The sequence below is a fragment of the Anas platyrhynchos genome, chromosome 2 (genome assembly GCF_047663525.1).
Source record: "Anas platyrhynchos isolate ZD024472 breed Pekin duck chromosome 2, IASCAAS_PekinDuck_T2T, whole genome shotgun sequence".
NCBI lineage: Eukaryota > Metazoa > Chordata > Aves > Anseriformes > Anatidae > Anas > Anas platyrhynchos.
The window spans coordinates 122224711-122252669 of NC_092588.1; the positions used below are offsets into that span (position 1 = coordinate 122224711).

At 36.7% G+C, this 27959-nt stretch overlaps 1 protein-coding gene across 8 annotated transcripts in view; it reads left to right on the plus strand.

The window, feature by feature from the left end:
- TBC1D5 (TBC1 domain family member 5) overlaps nucleotides 1–27959 on the plus strand; it is a 317118-nt gene that overhangs the window by 151261 nt on the left and 137898 nt on the right. For all 8 annotated transcript variants that reach the window (XM_072033495.1, XM_072033494.1, XM_038173782.2 and 5 more), the window contains 5 exons: nucleotides 3265–3331; nucleotides 18570–18678; nucleotides 20686–20775; nucleotides 20871–20942; nucleotides 23698–23765. In XM_072033495.1, coding sequence (XP_071889596.1) covers nucleotides 3265–3331; nucleotides 18570–18678; nucleotides 20686–20775; nucleotides 20871–20942; nucleotides 23698–23765 — 406 coding nt within the window. The remainder of the gene's footprint in view (nucleotides 1–3264; nucleotides 3332–18569; nucleotides 18679–20685; nucleotides 20776–20870; nucleotides 20943–23697; nucleotides 23766–27959) is intronic.

A 27959-nucleotide genomic window follows, 5' to 3' on the forward strand; every position in this document is an offset into this window, starting at 1 on the left:
TATCACTATATAAATAGATGCATATGCGTTGTGTACCCACAAGCAGTCATGCGTGCATGTGTATACACATGTGTACATACATACATATGGATAGATATGAAAATTTTCTCAGTATCAAAACATATATTCAAAAGACAAGGATTTAGAGTTATTTACAAAAGTTAGGAATATAGCCATAGATGAAGGGAATTTCACTCAAGCTTCTTGTCTTAGTAGACCCACCACTGTTTGTGATATGTTTCCCAGCTCTTTTCCGTAAAGAGTCGTGTGCTGAATTTTTGCATCTTGCACGAGATAGCTGTTTTCAGAGAGGTAACGAAGGAGATGATTGAGCAATCTCTGATCTCTCCATGGTTCTTCACATGCTTTTTCACTCTTGTTGAGCACATGCTCAAGGTGCTCGTTGTGCCTGGTAGGTACCCAGAGCATCTTCTTGCTCTTGAAATGAAGGGCTCTGCAGTGCTATCCAGTTTCTTCTTATTGCTTTAACTGGGGGCTGTGCCTTGCACCTTAACAAAGCTTTTGTTTGAGATGAGGTTATACTACAAGCATAGTAATCTTTTTAAAAATAAAAATATAAAAACAGTGTGTATATTTAAATTTGGTTTCTCCTTGTTACAGTTTCTACATGTGGTTTTCAGATAATATTCAGAAAATGTATTTGGCTTCCTCTTTATTCTGGGTTCATCTATTTTATGCTCTGTCTATAGTCTCAAACACGTTCTTACAAAAAAAGTTGCTGCAGGTGACAAGTCTGTGCATTCTGTGTGAATCTAGTACCCTAATAAGTGTACAATTTATACAAATCCTTCTCCTTGTATCTCTGAAATCCAAAGAAGCTGGCATTTAAAATGTTCTTTTTTGACTGTTTAGTAAAAGCATCAATTCCAAGTGATGCAGATTCTCCAGAAACAGATTCCGTCTGTGTCCAGAAGTACCAGCTCCCACCCACCAGAGTCCCAGATCCCTTTAGCCCTCAGTCTCCATGCACAATATAAGACTTAACTAAAACACAGCAAAAGAATTATTTCAGGAGAAACATTGATCATTCCCAGGACAGGGACTTTCTCAGTTAGTACAGCAGCAAGGTATTCAGATGACTTTCAGTCCCTTTGAAGGGACTGCCTTGTTTTACTATTGTATTAAAACCAATGACTCCTCTAGTGCCTCTAGTGCTGAAAGCTGGGTACTTACTTACTTTGTTACCAATGCTTGTTATGGTACTGGTTGTTTCCCCTCTCTTGCCTCCGCAAGTATGATGAGATTTACTTTTTTTTTTTTTTTCTCTTTCCACCAGCTATTGCATTTGAAGTTTGGAATCATTTTCAGGAGGTGCAGGGCAGGGTTGAGGTAGCATCCTCTCTTTCTTCAGCAGAGTCCTTCTTCCCATTTTTGAGTCTCAGGATCTAAAGATTAATATGATGTGGAATCAGTTAGCATTTTTGAAGTAGACCACAAGTTCAGTTACCAACATCATGAATCTTGCATTCATAACCCTTTGGTATGCAACCTAATTTTATCAGAAACTTGCATCGTTATCACTGACTATACAAGTAATCTCTGTTTTCCACTGGGAGTTCACCGTACCTTTCAAAAGCAAGGCTAACTGAAACTTGCCTGCGGAGAGGTGATCCAGGGCATGGATTCCCACAGCTTATTGTCATTAGTTAGTGAAGCACCTGTCCCATTTGTTCTCGTAAATTGTTGACTATGAAAGCTTACCAGGATTTGCTAGAAAGACTTTCAGATAACAGTAGGTGAAATCTAAGGAATCCTCTTTTAAGTCAAATGAATACTTCTCACTTTGCATTGTCATTTTTATCACTTTAAATAACAAGCATCTAAATCTTCATTCAGGATATTATTAACAGATATATTTGTCTTAAAAGGGATAGAGCAGGAAAACAACAAACAAAATCCAACAATAGCAACAAAAAAAGCAACACTCCACTAAATCCTCTCTATGAGAGCTTGATGTACCTGCTCCTATCCAGCTTTGATAGCTGCAGCTAAGATGGAGCAGCCAAAGTGGCTCTCAAAAAGTAACAATAACTTGTCTGAATATGAGATTTGTTAACAGTGGGCGTACAATTAAGAATGATGAAGAATTGCAGTGGTTGTTTAAAGACAGGAAATTGTTGTTTTCTTCTGGGAGAGTGCTTCAGAACAAAGAATAGTACAAGCAGAGTAGTTTGTGAGGGACAGCTGACTCCTGGGGTGTCATTTTAATCTTAGTGGATGTAGCAGATCCCACCAAATGTTCATGGTTGGATCCTGATGAAAAAGAAGCTTTTTTTCACCAAAATTCTGGTTTTCTTCACAGAGCCCAGTAGACCCTTTAGGCAGGACAAATAGTTTATTAGAAAGATGAAAAATGCCATGCTTCACAAAGGTTGCTGTCCTTTAAAAGAGTTCCAAAAGACCTTTTTCAGGATATGAACTTAGCATTGTGAATTAATTTTCCTTTTCAGTTTGACTTTCCACTCTCAATTTTAAAACCTCCAGAACTGCAGTCAGGAAAACAGAGCATGCAAATGCAGCCAAAGTTGTAGAAATAAACATGAATATTCTTTTCAGTTCCATAGGTTTCCATTTCTCATTCTCTTCTCTGTTCCTCTTCTGGACCTCATCTCATAAAAGATTAACTTCTTTTCTCAATGTGGAAGTGTTCATTATAATAATAGTAAGAGAAGTTTTTTGCCAACAGTTGTTCATTCTAAATGAGTGAGGAGTGGAGTGAAGAATGGCATTTCATACATTTCATACTTTTAAAATATCAGGTGTTATGGTTCTGAATTTGTCAGTCTGGAATTACTAATTACAAATATAGACTCAATTAATCTGAGCTGTTTTGTTGTTTGTTTGTTTGTTTTTTCAATTAAAAATAAAAATAAATAAAACTAACCACCTTTCACACAACTCTGTCATTAAAATAAAAAAAATATCTAAGATATCACTGGGGACGTGTTCTTGGGAGGACAAGTTTTCCTGGCACATGGGACACAATGAAAATTTCTAGTAATATAAAATCTTAGATTTCCAGGATATTCAGGCTCTAAATTGAACATGGTGGCTAGTTGTTTCCAGCCACCTGGCCAGCTGTATGAATATAAAGATGCAGAATTGAGAATTTGCCAAGTAAGTTTTATCATAAACTAAAATTAACATGTGCAGTAAAATCAGGTGCAATACTTACTGATGCTGTATTATTTATTACCATGATTTGTCTTATAACAAAGGCATCTTCTTTTTGTTTTGTATTAGGTGGATCAAATGAAAATGGAAGCACACACCACACTTCAGATTCTGCTGGAACATTTATTTCTTATAGGTTCGTAAGTTTTGGTATTTATTTTCCAATTTTAAAAAGTTTGAATGTAATAAATACAGTCTATTTAAAACAAAAGAACAGGTCTGTCTATTGCAAGGCTATTATGTGCTCTAAATTGCACCAGTCAATAGACTGAAGATGAAGGGTTAAATTAAGTAATGACCTGGAAAACTTGTTTTCTAGATTATTTTTTTTTCAGAAAGCTGTTCAGAACACTTAACTAATGAAAGTTTTGGCTGTCTGTAAGCCTTTTTTTTTTTTTTTTGCTTAAATATGTAGTAAAGTAGAATTTTTACCTGAAATAGAAGTTAAGCTAAATGTTGAAATATTTAACTAGTCAGGGTTGCCTTTCTGATTTTCTCCAAAATAACTGGTTCTATGGACCACATGGAACTCTATTTGTTCATTATTGCAATTAAAACAAACAAAACCAGGATTTGTTAAATTTTAAGGATTTTGGACAGTAAGTTAATATTTCAATTCCCTTGTTAGCAAATACCAGTAAAAGAAATATGGTGCTGTGGAACTTTTTGCAGCACTGTCATTAAACTTGAGTTTTGCGTGGGTAAATACCAGAGGATGTCTTGTACTTTAAAGCACAGAAGGGTAATCATCAGATCCGTAGTTTCATCTTTCAGACAGCAAAATACTGCCTCTGCTGAAAATGCTGAATCTGTGTCCCTGTGACTGGTAAATTAATAGTAAGATTTGTGCTAACTAGAATTGCTTCATCTGATTTTGATGCTTAAGTATGGTAAAATAAAACAAGCCTACCATCAGATTATTTTGGATTCATTTAGTAAACTATGATTAATGGCATCTATTTCGTTCTTTCTTTGTAGTCTGCTGTAGTCTGTACTTCGAAGTACTGTGGCCAGGCAGGCAGGAGGAATCTGCCTGTTTGCCTTGTCCTGGTTGTGATTAGGTGGGGAGTATCTCCTGCTCTTGAGCCAACGAGCTCCGTGAGGAGCCTTCAGGTGGTGGGTGGCTGGTAGGGACACAAGTGGAGAACCTGTTGCAGACTGGAGGCTTGAGAGGTTGCTGTGGAAAGCAGAGAGCAAGTAGCTCGGTCTTAAGGAAGTATATTGGGTATACGTGGCAATGGTTTAGCAGCAGGGAGACTGCAGGGGTGAGAAGAGCCTGGAAGCTGCCCCGTGTTACATAAGAGACAGTTTCAGCAGGCTCCAAAAGGGACCTGCCTCTGGCCAGAGCAGAGCCCAAGAGCATCACTTGTTGTGCCTCTGGGAGAGCAGATAATGGAAAGGGAGAATCTGCTGCACCACAGCAGCTGGGAGAGAGGAGTGAGAACAAGCCCTGCAGCCCCCAAGGTCAGTGCAGCAGGAGGGCACGAGGTGCTCCAGGCACGCAGCAGCAGTTCCCCTGTGGCCCATGGAGAGGCCCCTGGTGGAGCAGGCTGTCCCCCTGCAGCCCATGGGTCCCACATGGAGCAGATCTCCACGCTGCAGCTCCCCCGTGGGTGGAGGAGCCCCCGGTGGAGCAGGTGGATGTGGCCTGGAGGAGGCTGCAGCCTGTGGGAAGCCCCCGCAGGAGCAGGACCCGGGCCGGAGCTGCAGCCCGTGGAGAGGAGCCCACGCAGGAGCAGGGGGCCTGGGGGGATCTGCCGCCCACCCATGGGGGACCCATGCTGGAGCAGTTTGCTCCTGGGGGATGGACCCCATGGTATGGAGCCATGTGGGAGCAGTTCTTGAAGAGCTGCTGCCTGTGGGAAGCCCACACAGGATCAGTTCAGGAAGGACAGCACCCCGTGGGAGGGACCTGACGTGGAGCAGGGACGGAGTGACCATGAACGAGCAGCGGAGATGAAGCATCAGGGACTGACTGCAGCTCACATACCCCGTTCCCCTGTGCTGCTCAGGGGGAAAACACAGAAGAGGGTGGATGGGGGGAAGGTGTTTTTAGTTCTTTTTTAGTTTCTCACTGCTCTAGTCTGCTAGTGATAGGCAATAACTTATACTGATCTCCCTATGATGAGTCTGTTTTGCCCATGACGGTGACTTTTGAGTGATCTCCCTGTCCATATTTCAACCCTTCAGCCCTGTCTATCATATTTTCTCCCCTTTTTACTTTGAGGTGGGAGGAGTGAGAGAGCAGTTGTGGTGGAGTTCAGCTGCCCAGCAGAGTAAAACCACCCAAGACTTTTCATAAGGACCTAGAGGGAGCAACAAAGAGTTTGTTGCAGTTCAGACACCCAGAGAAAGCTTCTGGTCTGAGAGCAAGATTGGAAAAGAAAAGTAATGCAGGGATGCAGTTGGCCAGGGCAGCCAAATCCTTCGAATTTGCTGTGTTCCAGTAAATGTTTTGTTCTAATTTAAGTTCTGATGAAACCTAGTTTGGGTGATACAAAACCCTTTGAGGGTAGTTAGAATGTTCACTTTAAGAATAATACGTTAGCAGATCCATTTCAAGTTCCTGGCTCAATTCTCTGTCACATTTGCATTTTCTAACTCCTGCAATATACAATTTTTAAAAAGGGCTCAAAAATACCACCCGGAATAATTTTCATGCTTTTCAGGTGAGAAGCCTATATACAGAGACCATGTGCTGGTTTTGGGTGGGAGAGATAGGATTTTCTTCGTGGCTCAAACAGTGCTGTGTGTTGTGGATTTGTGATGAAAACAGTGTTGATAACACACTAATGTTTTAGTTGTTGCTGAGCAGTGCTTACACAGAGCCAAGGACTTTTCTGCTTCTCACACTGCCCTGCCAGCAAGGAGGCTGGAGGTGCCCAAGAAGCTGTGAGGGGACACAGCCAGCACAGCTGACCCAGGCTGACCCAAGTGATGTCCCATACCATATGGCATCACCCTCAGCAATAAAAGATGGGGGAAAGGAGGAGGAGGCAGGGACATTCAGAGTTACAGCGTTTATCTTCCCAAGTAACTGTTACATGCGATTAAGCCCTACTTCCCTGGAAATGGCTGAACATCTGCCTGCCGATGGGAAGTAGGGAATGAATTCTGTATTTTGCCTTCCTTGCAGGCACAGCTTTTGCTTTACTTATTAAACTGCCTTTATTTCAACCCAAGTGTTTTCTCACTTTTACCTTTCCGATTCTTTCCCCCATCCCTCTGGGGTGGAGTGAGTGTGAGGCTGTGTGGCACTCAGCTGCCTACCAGAGTTAACCCACAGCAGTCCATGACGCAGCCTCTAAAAAATAGGCAGAACAAAATTTAGCCAGATTAGCAAAAGGAAGGAGTTGAGAGTTCTTCTCTGTCACTAATTCCAGGACATATCTAAAGGTTAACTCAAGAGCTTCATCTGTTGTACCTGCCAAAGTAAAATTTGAAGAAGCCAGCTTCAGCTCTGGTTCTATGAGAGTAAGCTGTGGGGTCAGGGTACTAACGCTGTCATCCTACCCCTTCTTCACTCATGCACTCGAGTTGGTGAGCTGGTCCCAAAGGACTGAACTAGCGCAGCTAGGGCAAGGTTTGTGCTGATTTGGATCATGGTGTCAGCCTGCCAAATGTTTGGATGAGGATCAGTGCCAGAGTGAGGCAAGCAACTAGAATATATGCGTAGGAGTAAGTGGGAGGACAAAGGATGGCACCATTTACCATCAGATTGCACCACAGTGAATCCTTGGCCTTCAGTCTAGGCAGTCTGTGGTTCATTGATGGAGGCTGCACAGCCTGAGACAGTATCACTATAGAATTGTGTAGACTGATCAGGTATAAGACAACCAGACTCTAGATTGTGCTGCATCTCCTTTGCATTGTTTTGGTAAAATATCTAATGGGAAATGATTGCAGTGCTGGAAAATTCAGTGCTTAGCACTGACCCATCAGTCTCAGGACTCAAAAGACTTAGGCATGTATGACAAATGTCTTATGCTTATGTTTTGTCAACACTTCTGGAATATTACCCTTTGTTACTACAAACTAATTAGAGCAGTCTTTACAGTGTCGTAAGCTTATTCCAGTGTGCCAAACCATCCTTAGTGCTCCACAAGTAAGTGGAGAATAAAGTTGGCCTTTATATCTCCATATTCCTTAGTCCAAAGTGCGTATAATAAATATGACATTGACTATGAATTCCACTGAAAAATAATCTGTCAGAGAGGATTACAGCTCAACTTAGAAAACTGAAGTTAATTAATATTTTAGAAGAAGTCCCATATACCACTGCCAGAGTATTATTGTTATAATTAGAGGCAAGATGATAAAGCATGATAGTACGGTATATATGTTTGTGTGTGTGCATATGTATGTATATATATGTATATATAAAAGAAACCTCTGGCTTTTAATAGTTGCCAAGCCAGCACCGTTATTAAGTAGTATTTACAGTGTTTAAGGTGTGAAATGAATATTTTCTGCTCAGTGGCAAGTAATTGCCATCATATAATGAGACTGGCTGTAAATTTGCTGGTTGGGTTGAATAGTGTGTTGATAGTTACAGCTCTGGGCTGCATGTTATGTAAAAATGAGCAGCTGATACCTTATGAAAGACTAAAAGGGGAATCTTAAACTACCTTGAAATGTAACGATGGTAAATATATGTTATTTCTTTAAGGACTCATTATGGATTTTTATTTATTTTAGGATATTCTCAGTGAATATTGTTTCAGTAAATTACTGATTTGATAAAACTGATGATAGTCTTGTTTATCCACTGTGTTTCAGTCTAGTTTATTAAAGAGATTGGCTAGTGGTTTTTACTCTAAAAGAGGCAAAGCCGTCATTGGATCATTGTAGATGTCATGCTTGCAGAAGGCTACCAGATGCAAAATTGAATGGGCAATTTTCACTGAAGCAAAAACTGCTTTATGTTTTTTTCAGTAGCAGTATCTTTACAATTTGTTTGGGGGAAGAGGCAACTCCAAATGTATAAAAATATTTAAATGTGAGCGTGTTTTGCAATAGCAAAATCTCAAATTTTAGCAATTGGAAAGTGCTCTTAAGAACATGGTCTTTTTACCACAAAAACAAACAACAACAACAAAAACACATGGGAGTGGCAGAAGGGGGTTGTTACTTGATCTCAACACTTCATTTTAAAATACAAGGTTATACTATGTTCTACTGTTCGTATAAGACTCTGTGTGTGTGTGTGTGTATTAATAAAGGATGCCTGCTTGTTACCCTTTGATATATTTATAGTGCCACATAACTATTTGTATGGTATGTGGGTTTTTTTGTTTTGTTTTTAATATGGTCCCATCACGTTAGAGTTTGTAGATCTTTCTTGTGTTGGTCACAGCACAGATTTAATGCTGCTTATGTTCAGATAGTGAGTGAGCATTACCCTCTAGGTCATAAAGCTTTTAAATAATGTAAATGGAAATCACATGTGACTGGCACATATATTTCTAAATATTCTGCGAGTTTGAATGCATCGTGTCAGGTCAACCAGAGAATTTTCTGGTTGGTCTTGAGGCTCTGATGGAAGTATGTGTATACTTGAGAAGATGCTTTTTTAAGAAGATACTATGGAAATTCTTTCCTAGAACCGTGTTATCAAAATTTGAAGTTCACTATTAGAAAAATTTGAAAAAGTATTTGCACATTTAGTAACTCTCATCTTTAAAACATAAAGCTGGGGAAAATATTTGAGCTCTACTCTGCTGTATTATTTTATTGCTACGGTTGAAGCCTTTTCTGGATGTGCAGATTAGCTGGACTTTGCCAAAAGGAAAAGAAAAATAGGTGTGGGTCTGTAGTTTCAGTATCTGCAATGCAGTGCCACTGGAAAGTAGAAATACTGTCTTTCTCTTGCTTTCCCAAGGGCAGCTGACCTTCTCCTCGCCAAAGAGGTGAACCCCTTGCCAGCACATATGACTACAGACTATTACATTAATCTGTTTAGCCTCAGTACCAGCTGCTTGCATGTTTTTAATTATCTTATTAGATGGTATAACAGTGACCTATGAAATAAAATGAAGGTGAGTATTTTTTAACTTTATTTTACAGGCTATTTTTCTAAATATATTTTAATGACCTAATTATGACTTTTAGGGAGAGCCATTGATGCAGACATTCAATTTGGCTGATAGAATCTAACATCCCAAGGACACTTATTTTCTTCCAAGGTGGATTCATACATTAATACTGCTTCTAATAAATATATAGCCTAAAAAATCTCACTTTTCATACTTGTGTTGTTAACTTTATGATTCAGAGACCCATGACCACTGTGATGGATAATTTCTTAATACATCTCTGCACTTGTATATAGGTTTAATTTCTATGCTATATATCAAGATGAAGTTCTTTCCTATGTGGCTTAAACTCCATGTTTAAACATGTGATGATTGCTCAAAGTTGTGGGATATATGTATATTCCTCGTTCTGCTGATATTTAACATAGGCAGTGGATCTGGTATAAGAAATACTTTGTTATTCCATTTTCTTCCCCTCACTTCTTACAGATTATGCTTACCAGATGTTTTCTTTCTTACCGCAAAAAGGCAATGTGGTCCTGCTGGCTGAGGCATGTTTCTTGTGTGCCAGCCAACAACTGCAGGACTGATAACTGAGCATACAGAAGAAGGACTGCAAGGGGTGCAAGCTGTTCCTCCCTATTTCTACCCCTTTCCAAAAGCAGGTAGTAAAACTAGTTTGATTCCTGTTTGACCTATGGCTTTTCTTAGCAGCCGAGCGAGAAATGGCTACAAAGCCTCTGCGCTCATATGCAAAGATGTAGGCTACATATACCCCCACCTTGTGGAAAATTCTTGTCTTAATCTGTTAGGAAGCAACCCTTTTCAATTTACAGAAGCCTTTTTAGTCTTGTTCATACTCAGGCGGTGTTTCTTTACTGTTTTACAACTAAGCCACCCCCATGCGAGTATAACCTATGTTTCCAAACTTTATCCAGTATGTGACCACATGTAATCAAGAGCTGTAAAGAACAAGCTTTTTCTGTTAGATTTTAAAATATTTTTGAGATACAAAAATTGTAGAGTAAAAGATGCACTTGCATTCAGTAAGAATTCTCAGCACTTGCATCCTTCCCCTCTTTCCACAATGAAGTAGCAATACTGGCATCCATGTTTTTGTTTTACCTAGAACTATTTTTTAGACAGCATCCTAGTTGATGCTCTTTACTTGCAAAGAGTCCTTTTCACTACAAGTTAGTTTTGTCTGAGAGCCTGTAAAACTCTCTCCTTGAAGTTTCTGGTTCTTCTGAACAACTCATCCTCTGAATGTGCCTAAATTAATTTCTGGATGTACCGGTTTGTGCCAGTACTCTCATCTCATCCCGTTTTGTGAGGAAGTTAGCAATCCCATCTTGCAGATCTGTTATTTTACAGCAAGAGAAAATGACTTTTTGCACTGATCACAGTTTTCCTTCAGAAGGCTTTTTTTTCTCCAAATCCAAGATCATGGTGGCACCTACTGAGAGCCTGGAAGATTTCCCAATTTCTCTGAGTGTTTTCAAAATTATATTCCTTTCTTTTCACGTTCAAGGACCCTTGTATAACATTCCATCCCCACCTCTTTTATTGAATTCCTTCCTTCCACAGCTTGTCCAGTCTGCACTCCTTGACTGTTGTGATAAGGAATTTGCCAAGGATGGCATAAGACAAGGAAGAAGTTATCACTGAGGAGCTCAATCTCTGTGTGCAGTATACATTTTCTAAGATCCAAACATTTCAGGAGATAAAAATTGTGGATTTTTTGAGATTTTCTTATCAAAATTATGTTATTTTCTAAAGAAGTAGAAATGTAATAAGGCTTTCTTTCTGTTTGGACACAGTGCAAACCCTTGGAAAATACAGGAGAGCAAATTTTGCATTGCTTAACGTCTGAGATGCTCTCAACAGAGAATCAGAAAGGAGGAATTGAGTACTAGCATCTTTTGTCAGCAAAATACTTCTTGGCATGTTGGTAGCAGAAAAGAAAAACTTAGCACATGAGGAGAGGCTGTGAAGGGAGAATGGCAGTTTCTTTCTAGCATCTGTAGAAATAATGTTAACATTTCAGTTTACTCTTAATTTATTTTGTTGTACTTGAAAGTTGTCCTGTATACCACTGACACCATATTCAGCTGATCTCTCATTTTGCCTTGATAATATTTTAAGTGTTTTTCATTATGGATTTCTTATATTTTTCCGCTCTTGATAACATTTGAACGATCATGGCAACAGGGAAAAGTGTATGAGAACTGGAGGAAAGCAAATTTCTCTCTTGTCTTCAAAAAGGTAGGAAGTAGGATTCAGGGTGGTGAGACTTACCTCAATCCATGGGAAGGTAATGGAGCAGCTAATACTGGGAGCTTTTTCCAGGCACATAAAGGGCAAGAAAGCCATCAGGAATAGTCATAATAGATTCACTAAGGGCCAGTCACAGTCACACCTGACCAAGTTGATAACCTTCTATGAAAAAATGACTGTCTTGGTAGTCAAGAGGAGAGCAGTGGACTACAGTTTTAATTGAAAGAAGTTTGAAGACAAAAGCTAACAAAAATGATACCCAACTGAAATCAGTCTAAAGAGCAAAGACAGTTTTAGTAAAAATACATGTTTTTCAATAAAGGTAAGAAGACCTAGTCAGTTCAACAGATTAAAGTTATATCATGAAATCACTCATTTTCTGATGTCAAAGCATGCAAAATGGATGGAATTACAAAGTTAAGCCATAATTAACTACATTAACTAGACTTCTGTGTTTGTAACACTGCACATCATTACATCCATGTTTTGAGCTTGGGTGCATGTTATGTCAGTTCTAGTCCTGCTCTAGCTGGTCTGTTGTGAGTAAACAGAAACATTCTGGCATTTTGTGGCATATTCCTGCAAAATTATCTCCACTTTCCCTGTTCCATCCGTTTTTTATTTCATGATTTATAGAGCTATAGGTTTTATCTTTTCTCCTTCTTAAAAATCCGTGTGTTTGTATACATGTAAGAAGGCTGCATGCATGTGCATGCAAAATTCACAGAGATGTAGTTAGCTGTGGGTCAAAGTTAGCAAAAGGGAGATGTAGCAAATTAACACTGGAAATACCAGTTAGAATGAAGCAGCACAGAAAGTCTGTCTGCAGCCTCTATCATGACTAGAAAGATGGAGGGAATTAGCAATTAAATGATTAAAAGTTGATGAGGTGACACACCCTCCACAGTGTTTGCAACTTTCCCTTTGCTGTAGAGGAAGGTTAGCCACCTTGTTTAAACCATGTGCCTGGTATTTAGATGGCAGCCTTTGGGTGAGATGATGAGGTATGCCATGCCCAGGTCAGGAGAAAGAACTCTACGCAGGAGACCTAGAAAGTAAAAAATGTCTTACTTGGGTATGCAAAGAATTTCAAAGGCGTTGTGGTGGGGGGTGTTAAACTAGAACGCCTTGAATCTGCAACTGTCAAATCAGTTACAATATAACTTAGAAATATAATAATAAAATAAATGTAGCACAGTTTCTACCATTGACCATGGTGTCTAAATTCCGTTTTGTGGATCTGTGAATGGGTGCAGAAAGCAATGAGTAGAGGCAAACAATCTGATAACATTCGGACTTCCAGCTGGCTGTAACAAGAGTTCTTACCAGATGCTCCTACAAAAGCGAAACAATGCCAGGGTTAGAAGCAAAGTGTTGTCCCCATTCAAGACCTGACTCCCTGGCAGAGAAGGATCAAGATGAAGTGGGCAGTTTTGAGTACAGAGAAAGGCATCTCATGATTTTGTGCCCAGCCCAGTGCTCTGTACAAGAGTCGCTAGTAGGGGTACAGCCTTGTGCTCTTCCAGGGACTGCACTGCACACACTCTGGTAGCTTCAATAACCTTCTGTTTTATTTTTGCTGGAGTTTTTCTGTTTCAGAAAGTGATTCTACCTTTCTTCATGCAAACATTTTTAACTGTATGTCAGCCAAAATTAGATGAAACCTGAACGGTTTAGAAAATCTGGCCTTTGAATTTTGAGCCTCCCAGCTGTACAGCCATGCATATTCACACATATATGGCTGTTAACTCTGCCTTATATCCTGAGGCAGGAGTTTGAGAAACAACAGAAAAAAATACATATATTTTCCAAGGAGAGTGATAAGCCTTCACATGAAGGCTGTCAAGTGGATTTTCAGGGTATCAAATATAAATTTGTGTATTTCAGAAATGTTTATGTTTTAGAAACTTTCTGCTTATTACTTGATACTACCTTTCAATTGCATTTTTTCATGTTATTATAGAATAAACTCTGTTTTCATTACACTCCTGGCTGTTGCTTCACTTTTTTCTCAAATGTTCATTTTATGGCCTAATAAATAATACAAACTATGCATGTTTCTTCAATATATGCAGCATGCTTGAACAGAACTATTGCCTCTATTTGAATGTAGATACCACATTCACTTACTGATGTTCCTATCAATAAAGACCTCTTACTGTAAAACATATGACACCGTAATTAGAGAACTTGTCTTCTTTCTGACAGCCTGTTCACCCTCTTGCTTCACTGGGTAACTCTGGGAAGCTTAGTTTAGGTCTCAATATTTAAAAAAGCACATTCAGAAGATTAACAAAAATGGTATAAAAAAAAGTGAAATTGGCTTCTCTTGGAGCATACACAATTTTGCTTTAGATGATTTTGCCAATACCACCAGCCCTGCTCAAGAATTTTCTTTGGAAGTCTGTGAGACCATCCATTTTATACTTCAGTATTAATCTAGAGGGTGGAATAACCTTGAGATTTAGATTGCAACCTTGAATATGAATGCAAATATTCACACTTTTCTCTAGTATTACAGTATTTTTTCATGAACTGAGAAATATTCCTTGTTATCTAAATGTTGTAAATACTCAACTGGTCTTGTTTTATCATGGACATGAAAAAGGGATTTCAAAAGTTGGCCTAAAATATTACATAAATGCATGAGTCAAAATAACTATATACACTGTCTAATGACCTGTTACATAATGGTTTCTTCATTACCTGTGGTTTCAGATGGAAGTGATTATGCATAGTAACATTTAGCTAGTTGGTCCTAGCCCTTGTAGTCCCAGAACATAATCTTTATATTTTTTCAGTGACATAGATTTTAGTTTGATGTGTCTGTTCTTCATTTGCATTTTTACATTTTGATGGGTTTTAGTATCTTCCCCAGAGCTTTATGTTGTTTAGAACATCATAGTACAAAAATATTTCCTATACTAGTTTTAAACATTGGAAGAATCTGCATTTGTATACATCAGTAGCTTTATCCCATAAATCAGTAAATACAGAATTTAACTGGTGTTGACTAACAGAATATCTGTGCTATACCACTCTTCCTCTTTCGTCTTTCTTCATCTTCTGAACAGAGTATTTATTTTGTAATGAGGTTAGGTGGGCTAAGGTTGTATTCTGTGAATCTATGATCGATGTGTAAGTTCTACCATTGTGCTACAGATTAAAACTTAGCAACAAACCTAAAGGCTGAAGTTCCACTATAGGATATCAGTGGAAGAATGTCTTTTGTTACCTCTACCCTAAAACCGACAGTTCAGTGTTGACTCAGTAAAACTCTAGGAATTATTATTCCAGAATTATTTTCTTGGCTTCTTATTACCTTACTGGTATCACTAGTTCTTAAACACTTCAGAGTTGCTTGTTCCTCCATAGCTGTAAAATACTGTAATTCATTTGTTTTTTAGTAAGATCAGGGATATAAATACCTTTTCAAAAACAGTACTTAAGTACAGATGAACTTTTACTTGGAGTTTCTAGTGTAGAGTCCTGCCACCATGCTCTGTTCCTTATAGTGTGTAGTCAGACCAGTGCTTCTCTTCCAAGAGATGTTCTGATGATTATAATTGTCTTAGCAGGTACTGTCGCTCCAAAACATATACTGTTGGAAAGAAAGAAAAGGATAAATATATATAGTTTTCTAGGAGTTCAACCTCATTCCTTACGTGCAACAAACTATGTGTGTTCGAGCAGAATATAAATATAATATAAAACTCTTCTGCATATAGTTTCAGACTCTAGAGCTTGTGGTAGAAATGCATGTTTCAAGATGGAAGGGAACAGCTGAGAACTAAGAACAAACCTTGCAGAACAAATCTGCAACCTTCATCCCTTCCATTGTTTTGCTTGTTTTTCTATACATATTGAGCACTTTTCTCACTTCTAAGTAATGCAACTGTCTAAATAAATATTTTACATTGGACCTTCACTGCAAAGATACAACACATGAAATGAAGTTTCTTAAAGAAACGTTAATGTAATTACTTTTTTTCTCCCATAGGTCTTGCATTATTAACACTTTACAATATATGTACCATAACAAATTAAACTGTATACTTATATAAGAATATAAAATATAAAAATGTATACAAAGTAACCAGAAAGCTTTAACATTTGCACTTGTCTTTATTTTAATTGTACAACTTAAAGGTGGTATTATAATACATCATTATGCATTTAATCGTCTGGTTTGATTAAAAACAATTGCATGTCCTTACTCATAGTTTAAGTGATTCCAATTGGCTTTGAAGTCTTTCACTTCAGTGAAGCAAATGGGATGTGGTAGACTTGAATTCCAATCTTTATTGCTCATTTCACTTTGACCAATGAGTTTTCTACAAGCCTGGGTTAGCAAGGCTTATAGATATTAGTTTACAGAGTAGTGCCATATCCTTTCTGAAATTATCCTTTTAGACTTGAAAGCTTGTTGATACTGCTCAGCATTGCCATTATTGAAGCAGTCTCTAAAATATGAGTCTTAATTTATTAGGCTTAATTCAAAATCTTTGAGAAGTGAATTAATGAGTGCTGTTCAGAAAGGATTTTAGATATCATTTAGCTCTCCTAAAACAGAAGCAGATTCCAATTTCAGTTTACACAGAAGTCTTTTTTCAGTTGCTTATAACTTTTCTTTTTAGTTATCCCAGCAGCCGAAGGGGGAAGCGGAGGAGATATGATCTTGCCAAATTTCTTTTGGCTGTTTTAAGTGTAATTTTTTTCAAAACGTGTTTGGAATTGCATTACAAGGTTTTTTAAAAAAGCATAGTATCTGCACTAATACAATTTAAGAAGTGTTGAAATTACTTTTTTACTGTGTAGCAGTCACTCCCAGCAGCTGGTGAAAAAAATAACCTTAAGAGTTTGTTGTTTGTTGTTTGTTTGCTGTTTTTTTTTTCTCTGTTCTTTCTACTTACAGTTTACACTGTTTTAAACCTTTTACTAACTCAGCTGACATGCCAGTATTTTGAAAGACATTGTGAGGATGTGATCCACTGTCAGAACAATGTGAATAGCTTCAGAATCTGACCTGTTTTGTGCATAGGGGAATGCGTTACTTTCGAAGCACAGCTACCTTAGGGAGGCAGCTTGGCAGTAGTTATAATGGCCAATGATGCTACAAAATTTACAATGGCAAATGAAGAATATTATACATGATAGAAACAGGAGGGTTATTTAGATAGGCATAATATACTGTAGTTACTGAAGTATAAATGACTGTGAAAGAAAGGGCCAGATTTTTCTCAAGCTGTGTCTGCTATATACCATACGTTGTATTTAAAGGAGACAGAACTGTGGTAAACAATCATCGGCAGCTCACTGCAGAAGCTTGGGATGTATAGGAGATATGGAGCTAGTGAAATGACTGCTTAGTCTTTCTGATCTACAGAATAGGGGACATGGCAGCAAGGCAGGAGGTTGTCCCAGACCACTGCAGTTACTTTCGGCTGTTTTGGTCATTTGAGAGTACTGGTAGGTAGCAAAAGCTGAAAGCAGCCTTAGCCCATGTAAACTAACACTGCTTTAGTCATCTTTGTTGTTAGCCGGAGTACATTCACTTTTAAGTGAATTAACAATAATTAATAATCAAGGTCCAGAAGTAAAAACCCACTTTTTAGAAAGTGGTCCTAGCTGAAAGGTGATGATGCATTCACAAGCACAACACTTCTAGTCCTGGCATGGATGGTGAGTTCACCCCTGTATTAGGGTCATAATCTCCTGGTTCACCAAGTCCCTTCCTCAGCTACTTCTAGCAACTGAGCCTTATAATTCTTTTCTGAAACTGAACAAGTTCTATCTAAAACAAAGTTTAAAAAAAGTCATTCTCACAACTCAGCTTTAAAGGCTGAAAACTATCTAAATTTAGCTTGCCTATATTTAGGGCAGTTTTTAAAAGTGGAGTTTGTTAGTATTTAGTATAACCTATTCTGTGACTTGTTGGTGAGGAAATTCTGGTGAGATCTTACCCTGGAGTCACAATAGCAGTTTCCCCCTTTCTGGTTTCATTTGATCTCCCAGGGAGAAGTAATAGTCTCCCTTGTGACAGTTGGAGAAGGAGATGTTCACCTTAAGGACATGCAGTGAAAATAAATCAGAAACACATTTCCTTGCACATGGCCCAGCTCTTTACGTTGCAGTTACCATCCAGATTTGAGTGGTTGCAGTCTGTAAGCAAGTCCTGGGCTAGTAAGACCATCAAATGGCTTATGCTGTTCTTGAGCTTCTTTTCAGTAGAAGGTGCGGGAAATATAGATTTAATTCTTTTATTCAGACTCAGTAGATGGTTTGGGACAATTAATTTCCAATTGTTTCCCAGTAGAGCAGATTTACTTGTATATTAATGAGGCACAGGTGTTAGGCCCCTGGTGTCTGCATGCCTGGGAGGCATATTTAGGTTGTTTATCTAGTCAGCCATAGGTACTGCAAGGTACTCAAGCTTGCCTTTAACAGTTTATACAGTGAAGCTTTTTAATTTTTTGATGTTTTTTTAAATTTGCTAGCACCTGTTAAAATTTTAAAACTGATCATGTAGAAAGAAGTAGGAGTGATTTCAATAGTAAATAGCACTAAATGTTAAAGAAAGTCATCTTCTATTATGCTTAACTGCCCAGCTTGACATTAAGAAGAAAAGAAGGTTCATTTAAGCAAATATGTCATGTGAGGAACTAATACAGTCAACAGTATACTTTTCTGTTGCATATTTTTGGAATAGGTACTTCTTTGTCTACAGCTGAAACATGAATGTGCTTATATTAATATTCATTTTTCTTGTTTATTCACTGAACTGCAGTACCAACATTTTAGAGGAAATGGAATAGCCTCCATAGACATTATGAATTTCAGTAGCTGGCATAATTATAGCGATCTACATATTCATTAAATCCAAAGAAGAAATGTGTCCAAAAAGACAGCCATGCGTTTAGAAATGGTACACAACTAAATATATAGATTTTTTAAAAGTTGCTTTCCTCTGCTTATCCAAAATTGTGTAGTGTCATATAGTCCTTAAATCAGCTAAGTTTTTTTTAATGTGTAAATGTTCATTCCTTTTGTTTTTGCATGCAGTAAAGAATGGGAAGGACTATTTGTAAACAACAATTACTTGGCAACTATACGGCTGAAGGGGATTAATGGGCAGCTGAGAAGCAGCAGGTTCCGTAGTGTTTGCTGGAAGGTAAGAAGAGAAAATATTTATTTACAGTTTGTGGTTGCAATATATCAACACATTACCTGATGTGCTGGAAGATTATTGATGCAAAGAATCATGAATTTTCCGACAGACTTCATCCCAATGTTTTCCTCCTCATTTTTATAATTCATAGGATATTTGCTAATCATATTGACTTGCCTTAAAGCTGAATTGTGAGTGATATCAAAAGATTCCTTGGGAAGACTATCTTTGTGTTGGGTAGTATGTTTAAAATTGAGTGCTACACAGCCATCTCGCCTGTATATTGAAACCATGAACTGGAAATAAAAAGAAGGTTTGTCCGAGAATTTGTTTTGTGGAACTTGGAACTCTTTTAAAATTATGATGCCTCTCTTAGCAGCTTTTTGCAGAGAAGTGAGAAAACGAAGACAAATCTCTGTTGTGATCATGGAATCATAGAGGTTGGAAAAGACTTCCAATATCGTCTGGTCCAACCATTCCCCTATCACCACTATCACCCACTAAACCATGTCCCTAAGCACCATGTCCAACTTTTCCTTGAACACCCCCAGGGACGGTGACTCCACCCCCTCCCTGGGCAACCCATCCCAATGCCTGACTAAATGACTGGATAGAGAAGGAAGCCAGGCCTTCCAGTCTTAAACTGCAAACAGGTCCTTAGATCTATTGATTTTTTAATAGTTGCAGGGGATGGAAGAGAGAAAGAAAGCAAAGTAATATTGAGATGCTATATAAAGTCCAGAAGAACTTTGTTGCACTGGTGTCAGGTGTTCTGTTCTTCACTAGCTTTTTCCCTGGTAGACTTCCTCTATGGTAACACCGCTAATTTAAATTACCTCTCTTGGAATAACTCAAGCTTGACTTTGGCACGAAGACCTGTGAAAAGAAAATCAAAATACACTTTGTATATGAAAGAAACAAATTTCAAAAACTAGATGTTCGTTGCATTGAAGAAATTTAAAGATAATGAAAGTATCTTTTTCAGGAGACCAGGTTAATACTTGCCATGCGCATTTTTTATTAGTCTGTTCCCTCTTATGCCTTTAAATTAAGAGGCCTTAACTCAAAAACCTGAGCTAACAGAGGCATCAAGTCCCTCACTGTCCACTGATTAAATCAAGGAACAGTTTTATTCTAGCAACAAGGCTGGTTTTATTTGCACGTCCTGATATGGCTTAGGGGCTCTGTTTTAGATTGCCTGTTTAAAAATATTATCAATGTTTACATTAAGTTCTGAAATAATAAGTATTTTTAATAATTTGAGAATGCATTTTGTTTGTCATTATTTGCTGTTTCATAACACATATATACATGAAATCATGTTTAAACAGAAGAAAATACTCTTTTTTCCTTATTTTATTTGCAATTAAAGAGCATTTTCTAATAGATGTCTATTTCTAGCCTCATTTAAACAGAAATGTGAAAAAACTGAGATGTAGATCTTCTCAAGGACTTTTTGCACAATTAAATCTTAACTTTCTCACAGCATCCTAGAACATCTTTATTTTGTACATATTAAGATTTTCCTTTTCCACAGTTCTTAGGTAGAATGTATCTCTATGTGGTTAGTTTCTGCTCAGCATTCATGTTTGGTTTTAGGCATGTTGAATCAGCTGGTCAGTGTTATGTAAATAGCTCCAAGTTTTGTGTATTTATTTTAATCTCTTTGCATTTTGTTTCTGCCTTGCAAGTTTTAGCCAAATTCACTGGAGTTGTGACAGTTTGCAGAGCTTGAGTTTGTGGTTAAAATAGTATGTAATATTTTGTGTAGTACCATAGAACTGTAATTATTTTCTAGCTTCTTTTTTATTGACTGGAATGTCTTAAAGCCAGGGCTGTTGTATAGGTCTTTACGTCCTTCTCCTTATGTATAGAATACTTGCTCTTCCTTTCTGAGATGGCTTATGCTGTCTGGTAGGATTTATATGTAAAGTATATCAAATATAGATTTATATGTAAAAGTATATCAAATAGATTAAACTTAATGGTTTTACTTTGTTTTGTTAATAGTTATTTCTGGAGGTTCTACCGCAAGACAGAAGTCAGTGGATTAAAAACACTTCAGAGTTAAGAACTTCGTATAATAAAATCAAAGAAATTGTAAGTTGGTATAAATAGGATCTCTACTCTCACAGTTTGACATAGGTACTAATGCTTAATGGAAGAGGATTTGAATTTTTTCTGTTTTTACCCAGCACATTACAAACCCTCGGAAAGCAGGACAGCAAGATCTGATAATCAACAATCCACTCTCTCAGGACGAGGGGGTAAGTTGACCTTAGTTTGTTAGTTGACCTAACTTGACCTTAAGTTGAGGGGTTAAGTTATATGTTGAGATGTGCTACAAAATTGTCATCACCATCATCCTGACGTGAGTTCATGCTGAGGAAGGCAAAATGGCAGGTGCTGAAATCTCATTCCTGAATTTCCAAACTGGCTTGTGGTAATGATTGGTTCACAGGTTCTGTTGAACAGCCAGAAATGTTCATTTCCAGGTTAATATTCTGATCATTCCATGCTTATTGCAGAGAAGGCTGTGATGACCAAGGAAGTAATTGGTGCTGGACAATAGTTCCAGTTTCACAGAATATCCTTTCTTTGACTGATATGCTTTCTTACAGCTGTGTGTTTTCATTTTATACACAGAATGTCTCTAGTCGAAGGACTGTTTAAACATTCAATACGAATGGGAATACTGTTAACAGCAAATAGTGAAGAACCCTTCTATGGGGTACTGCTTAGCCTAGGAAGTTTTCCTCTAGCAAAAATAAAATTGTTGTCTGTCTGTGTAGTATGCATCTTGAAGTAATACGTAAAGTACCAGGCTGCAAAATAGGCAATTCTTCCAAGGTTTTTAAATATTTTTTCTGTTTCTTTTAACTGTACAGTTTATTTTCTATTCAAAAAGCAGACAACTGCAAAATGACAGATCCTAATTTTAAAGGAATAATGAAAATGTGGTAAAAGTATTTGGCATGACTGTCATTAAGTGCAAAGCATCCAGCTCTTGCTGAAGTTAATAGAACGTCATAGTAGCTCAGTATTTTCATAGTCATGACACTTTGATGAATGTCTAGATATAGGTGTGGGAGCTTAGTTTTAGGCAACTGTTTTTTTTTACACTGTTTTTGTGCTTCATTTTATTATATATGAAAAAGTATTGAGTGTGTTAAGTTTTTTAGTATGTTTAAGCTTTTCTGCTTCATATTATTTTGTTAGCTTTTTATTATTTTTGGAAGTCTTTACCAATTTTTCAAAATAATTTAATACCATGAAAATAGGTTTGGTGGGTTTTTTATTTGTTTCGTTTTGGGAGGGAAGAGTGGAGGTTGATGGCTGTATTTAAGAGATGTGCACATAGAAAGACTTTCATGGATATCTTTGATGGAATGATACTACTCATGTTTCCGTTTTGTTCACAAGGGGAAGCCCATATTTTCTTTGTATTTAGTGCAGTACTCTGCTTCATATTTAATGCAGAAAGAGAGATGTTTGAATAGCTTGCTTGTTGAAGTATGGAAGTATTGATCATAGGCTCATTTCTGGTTCTGCAGATGATATGACTGTGCATGCCATCAAACCATTCTTGCATCCAGCTGTACAGAAAGCTGTGTCAGACACAAAAGATTTAAAGTGTTCCTGCTGTAGTCTGTAATTGTACACAGTGACATTATCTTTTTTCCACTTTTGATGTCTTTAGGAGATGGAAGATAAAGGTTAATGTATAAGGGGGTTAATCTATAAAATAAAGCCACAGGCCAAGTCAAGCATAAGGATGAAGAGCAAAATGCTTTTTAACCTCTGCAGGAAAAGTTTTAGCCTTTGGTGTCCTGGGTTTTGCTTCCTTTGTAGCCATGAAATTGTTTCCTTCATACTTGACTTTGAGTGACTGTTGGGGTGGGGGGAGTGGGGCAGAGTTTCAAAAAGTGATCTAGCTGCATGAAAAAAGCTACAAGTAAGTTAAAAAAAAAAAAAGTTTCTATAAGACATTGTCAAGGGTATAAATACTTTTTTGTTTTTTCTTCCTTTTTCCTTTCCTTCCTTCTGATACTTAACATTGATATACTTTCCATTTTCTTTTTGTGGAGCATAAAACACCAAGGCAATCAATTGTTTACAGGAGAGCAAGAAATTCTGGAAGTGTTGTAGCCACTTTCTTTGTAAAGTATTTAATTCAGTAAAACTAACCTAAATTAAAAGGCTGATATAGATTTGTTCCTACTGTAGTTTGATCAGCATGCTACCATTCCTTTACAATAAAGAGTAAGTTTTACTTTACAATACTTTATAACATTTGCTGACTTCTTCCAGGTTAGCTTTTACGAAATATGGCTAAGTAAAGCATGGAAACCAAAGACAGCGAATGGCAACGATCTTAAGCACAGATATAGAAAAAGCTAACCCTGCTTCAAACTGTTATTTATTTTCTTTTATGTTGACAATGAGCTTTAAATACTCTTTTTGTCTGTATAAAAGCCTTTTCAGAATGCCCAGTCTTGCTCTGTACTGTGTATTTGTACAGTTAGAATGATGTCATTTTCATGATACTTATTCAATAATCATACATTCCTTATTTGATTTTGCCTCCACTAAGACAAACTAACTTGCTTGCAAACAATTTCTTAGTATGGAAATTATGGCAACTTCTAATTGGAGTCCATATACTTACAGGAGAAATGTCAAACTGTACTGTGATCTAGACTTTTTTAGTTGAGTTGGTTCTTCAATTTACTAAATATTCTTTATAGACCTCTTCATTTGCACACAAGCAGCCATCCACTGAATGCATGCAGTAAGTATAGAACTAAGATCCAGGAACTTAATTTTTTTATATCTCTGATCTAAACTGACGTTCTTCAGGCTAATCAACAGCATTCTTTTTCACCCATAAAATGTTGGTGTGCCTATCCAGGAATGGTAAGGATTAATTAGTTAATATTTGTACAGTACTTTGCTGATGCAGCATATAAGCCTTGCATATTAGAATTCTGTGTTACATACAATTATTTTTCCGTATTTCAGAGTCTTTGGAATAAATTTTTCCAGGATAAAGAGCTTCGAGCAATGATTGAACAAGATGTGACAAGAACGTATGTAGATCTTCAAAGAAATTTTTATATATAAATTTAGATTCTGCATTTTTATGTGATATACGTTATATAGCAGTTTCTTGAGTTAGGTTAGTGTAAATGTCAGTACTGTTGAACATGAATGTGAAGAAACATACATTAAATGTATAAAAATACAGCTTTCTTGGAGTGTAGAGTGAGAAAATTGAGTTAAACATTAAACCCAGGAGATTTATTGGTATTGCTGAAGAAAAGCTCTTCTAAATTAAGATATTAGGAAATGTATTACTATATGAAATTTAAAACAGTTTTCCATATAAAGCAAAGAGCAGGTAAGAAAAACTGAAAGGTCTTTTACCTAAATTATGATCATAATAAAGCATTGAACAGATGAATTTCTGTAATTCTTAACGGTTATTCAATCAATTTAAAAATATATATATATGTAATTAGTAAGGGAAATGTCATTCATCTAGAGAAGTTAAGCATTTCTATCTTTATTTATCAGTTTTCTAGTGTCACATATGCCTTTTAAAATTTGTCCTAATATTACTGTGACTGTCTTTTCATCTTCCTGGCCCTTAGGTCATTCCTGTTTAGAAACTTGTTTCAGATAGAACACTCAGGTCCTGAAAGCATTTCTTTTTAGATTTGAAGCATTGACTGCTGTGTAAATCTAGTTAAATGAAGTTAAATTTCACATGGTAGCAAAACATTACTTTATTGCAAATATTTTTTCTTGCAACTTGAAAAAAAGTGGTGATTGTCATAGATTTTACAAATCCCAATCTTACCCATTTTCATTTACAGAAACAAAGTCATGCAGACAATATAATTGCTCTCTGGTTTTGCAGTATTTTATATGTCCATCCCTAGACCCATTCTTGAATGTGTTTTTGCCATAAGATGTATAATTAAAATCAGAGTATATTTTCATGTGCATTCTCACAGATGGTATTTTTTGTTTGTTAAAGAGAACAGTTCAGGATGTTCTAAGATTAAAATATATATGTATCTAAACTATAACTGGAGAATGAAAAGTTGTAAAGAGGTTAAGTTTGATGTAAGTCTGTTATTTAAAAAAACACATATACAAAGTCCAGACTTTCTCTCTGGCAAATGGCAGCATGAGTGATGTTCAGTAATGTCAGTAATAGAGACTAAAGAATTAAAATTTTAATTAAATTAAAAAAAAAAAAAAGGAAAAATAAAAATGTACTTGAAATAATAGTAGAAAACATCATCAGTTTCAAAATAAGTCAAACAGTGGAGAAGCAAAATTATCAGCATGAATTTATTTCACAGACTATATAAATGTATATGTATACACTATATATATTTTATATTCATATACTAATCATAAACCATAATCATATTGTATGCAGTGTGTATGCATATATATATGTGTTTGTAAACTAGCAGTAGTGTAAGAAGCAATAAGTTCTACATTCATGGCTTTGTAATATACGTAACTTGTATTTAACACTGTTTTTTCATTTCTATTCTTTGAGTAAATTCCTGAAGTTACAATATAGAGATTTGTCAATAACTTACAGTGCTGTTTATTAAAATTTAAAATGCTTGAGTATTATATTCAATTATCATCATCACCTTCTAGCTTGTTTCTTATTTAAAGAATATTTTTTCATTCTTTGTCACCAAGTTCAGTACTCCATCATCCAACATCTTTAACTAAACAGTGCTGAACAGTGTGATGCTAACTGCACACAGCGTATCAAACCAGAATCCCATCCAGCAAAGCAGTAAAGAATTCGTAATGTTTTTATTAGAATTCACTGAAGTCTAGTGATAACAGACTGGAAATGTGGGCAGAAATACTCTTTTTAAATTGGCAGTTTTAAATGTTTTTTTCTAGTGCGAAGTGTCCCTTTCCGTGGCAGGAGGGTTGGAACTAAATGATCTTTAAGGTCCCTTCTCACCCAAACCATTCTGTGATTCTATAAAATGTCAAAATTCTGTTAACTAAGGGGAACTGTGAGGAAGTTTGTTCATGTGTATCTGTTCATTTTGTGAATTGTTACCTCATCCAATATTAGATTTTACAATATAAATGCTCACAACTGGGGTAATCATCCTTTAGAATCTGTATACCTGAAGAATCCTAGGACACAATCTTTTCCTAAAGTAAATATCTAGTATAGATCAGATTAGTCACATGGCAGAGAAGTATGGGGATTTTTTCAATAATTATAAAAGGATTCTAGCTCACCTTTACCTAAATAAACTTCAGTCACCTGAAATTATGTGCTAATAATCCAATCCATTAAATATATAATCCAATCCATATATATATAGTTTGGCTGTTGCACAATAAAAACTTCCAATATTTACAAGCAAAGCAGGAAAGGATTTTGTTACATTAATCCTAACTCATTAGTGATCAACATTTCTAATTAATGACCTGCCTCATTTTTTACTAGCTGATAGTTGAGAGGTTCAGAACAGATTTTCCTTCCAATTTTTAGAAACATATTCTTTTGAGATGGAACCAAATGCCATCTCTCTTTCTGTCAAATGAGAAGCTTCTCAAAAATTAGGGTAGGAAGGTGGGGGTAAGGGAGGCTTATTATAATGAAAGTAAAAGCTTGCCTTTAAATACAGATAGCAGTACCAACCAAGTTGTGTTTATAATACTGCATTCTATTATTCTACTAAGAAAGGAACTTGTGTGTGAACTAACACCGTATAACTCATAATAGCCTTAAGAATGCAATGATTAATTACTGTCATTCAAAAGTTGTACCAGAGAACAATGCTGATTTGTTTCGTAATGATTAAAAAGGTAAAGGATAAAGAAGAATTTAAAAGATGTATTTGCTGAAATGGAAATCAGCAGATCCACGGATGCAAAAACATCTAGCTACCAGTCAAATCAAAATACAAGTTTACTTGCTGGCACCACCTCTTACATTTAGCATTGTAAATAACCAGAATTGGCTCTCTCGGTAAAAATACTCTCTCAGTATTTTAAGAAAACAGAACAGTTTAGTTTTCTCCATTTCCCAGTAACAAAACCAAACCAAAATAAAAATAAAAATAAAAAATTAAAAAAAAAAAATAGTGGAGAAGGCATTTAGCAGCTAAATCCTTCCTGATATGGCAGATACAGGAAGAAACAGTCATCCACCAGGTAAGAATTCAAGAGACAAAATGTAGTTTCCATGTAAGAGGAGTGAACTGCTGGAAGAGCTACCTTTATACACCATCTCATTCCTTTTCAAGAAAAAGTGAGCAACAGTGTTTGTCCTTATTCTTTACCAAATCTTTGCAATCTCAAGAGCATCCTCTTCCACATTTTTTCTGGTTTAGTAGCTTTCCCCATACTTGCTGCTAAAGCACAACCCGGCTGAGTAACAGCGTTGCGGAATGGCAGAAGATGGAATCTGTTAATGAAAAAGAAGATGGTAACTCTGCAGCTGTTGTTGAGAGCCTCTTTTCTGTTTGCCACCAAATTTGTTTTAGAAAATATTTGTACATCCTTTTATTTAGTTGCCAGCCCAAGCTTCTTCTTTGCCACTTGTGTAGGGGACCTTAAGTGGACTAAACAAGTGTTTTTAAAAAATTATAACTAACTCAAGCTGATCTTCACTTTCAGAAAGTAAGGCCTTGAATGCACCTTTGCTTAATTGAAGCCATTATGGTAAAATTTCCCTTTCCTTATGCAGCCTTTCTCAAAGATGTAATTAAATGTAATATTCTAATATGCGTGAACAGTATTCTTGTCTTGCCTGATTTGAGGATACTGTATGTCTTACAGTGTTTTAGTTATAAAATGACATTCTCCATAAAAATCTGTCCTGAACTGATAGTTCCCTCATGATCTCTTGTATTTACACTTACTATAATTAATACTTCAGCCAGCTTATTCATGAGTTCGTTATTATCCTCTCTGTCACAATCTCTGGTATTACTAGATCCTCACAGATATCTTTGTGTATTTTTGAGTTTTCTTTGTTAGTCTTCTCCTCCTAAACTTCATAGGGCAGGACTGAATAACAGTCCTTCAGAAATAATCTCTTCAAACCCCTAAATTATGTCGATTGCCATCTGCTGTAATGCACCTTTTTGGTCTCAGCTGTGTCCTTCCTCTACGGTAATTTGATTAGTACAAGTGCATACAAGTATCCAAATGTTGGTCTACCATTACCCCCATCGGGTGCCAGGAAAATGCTGCACTCTTCATCCCAATGCCTT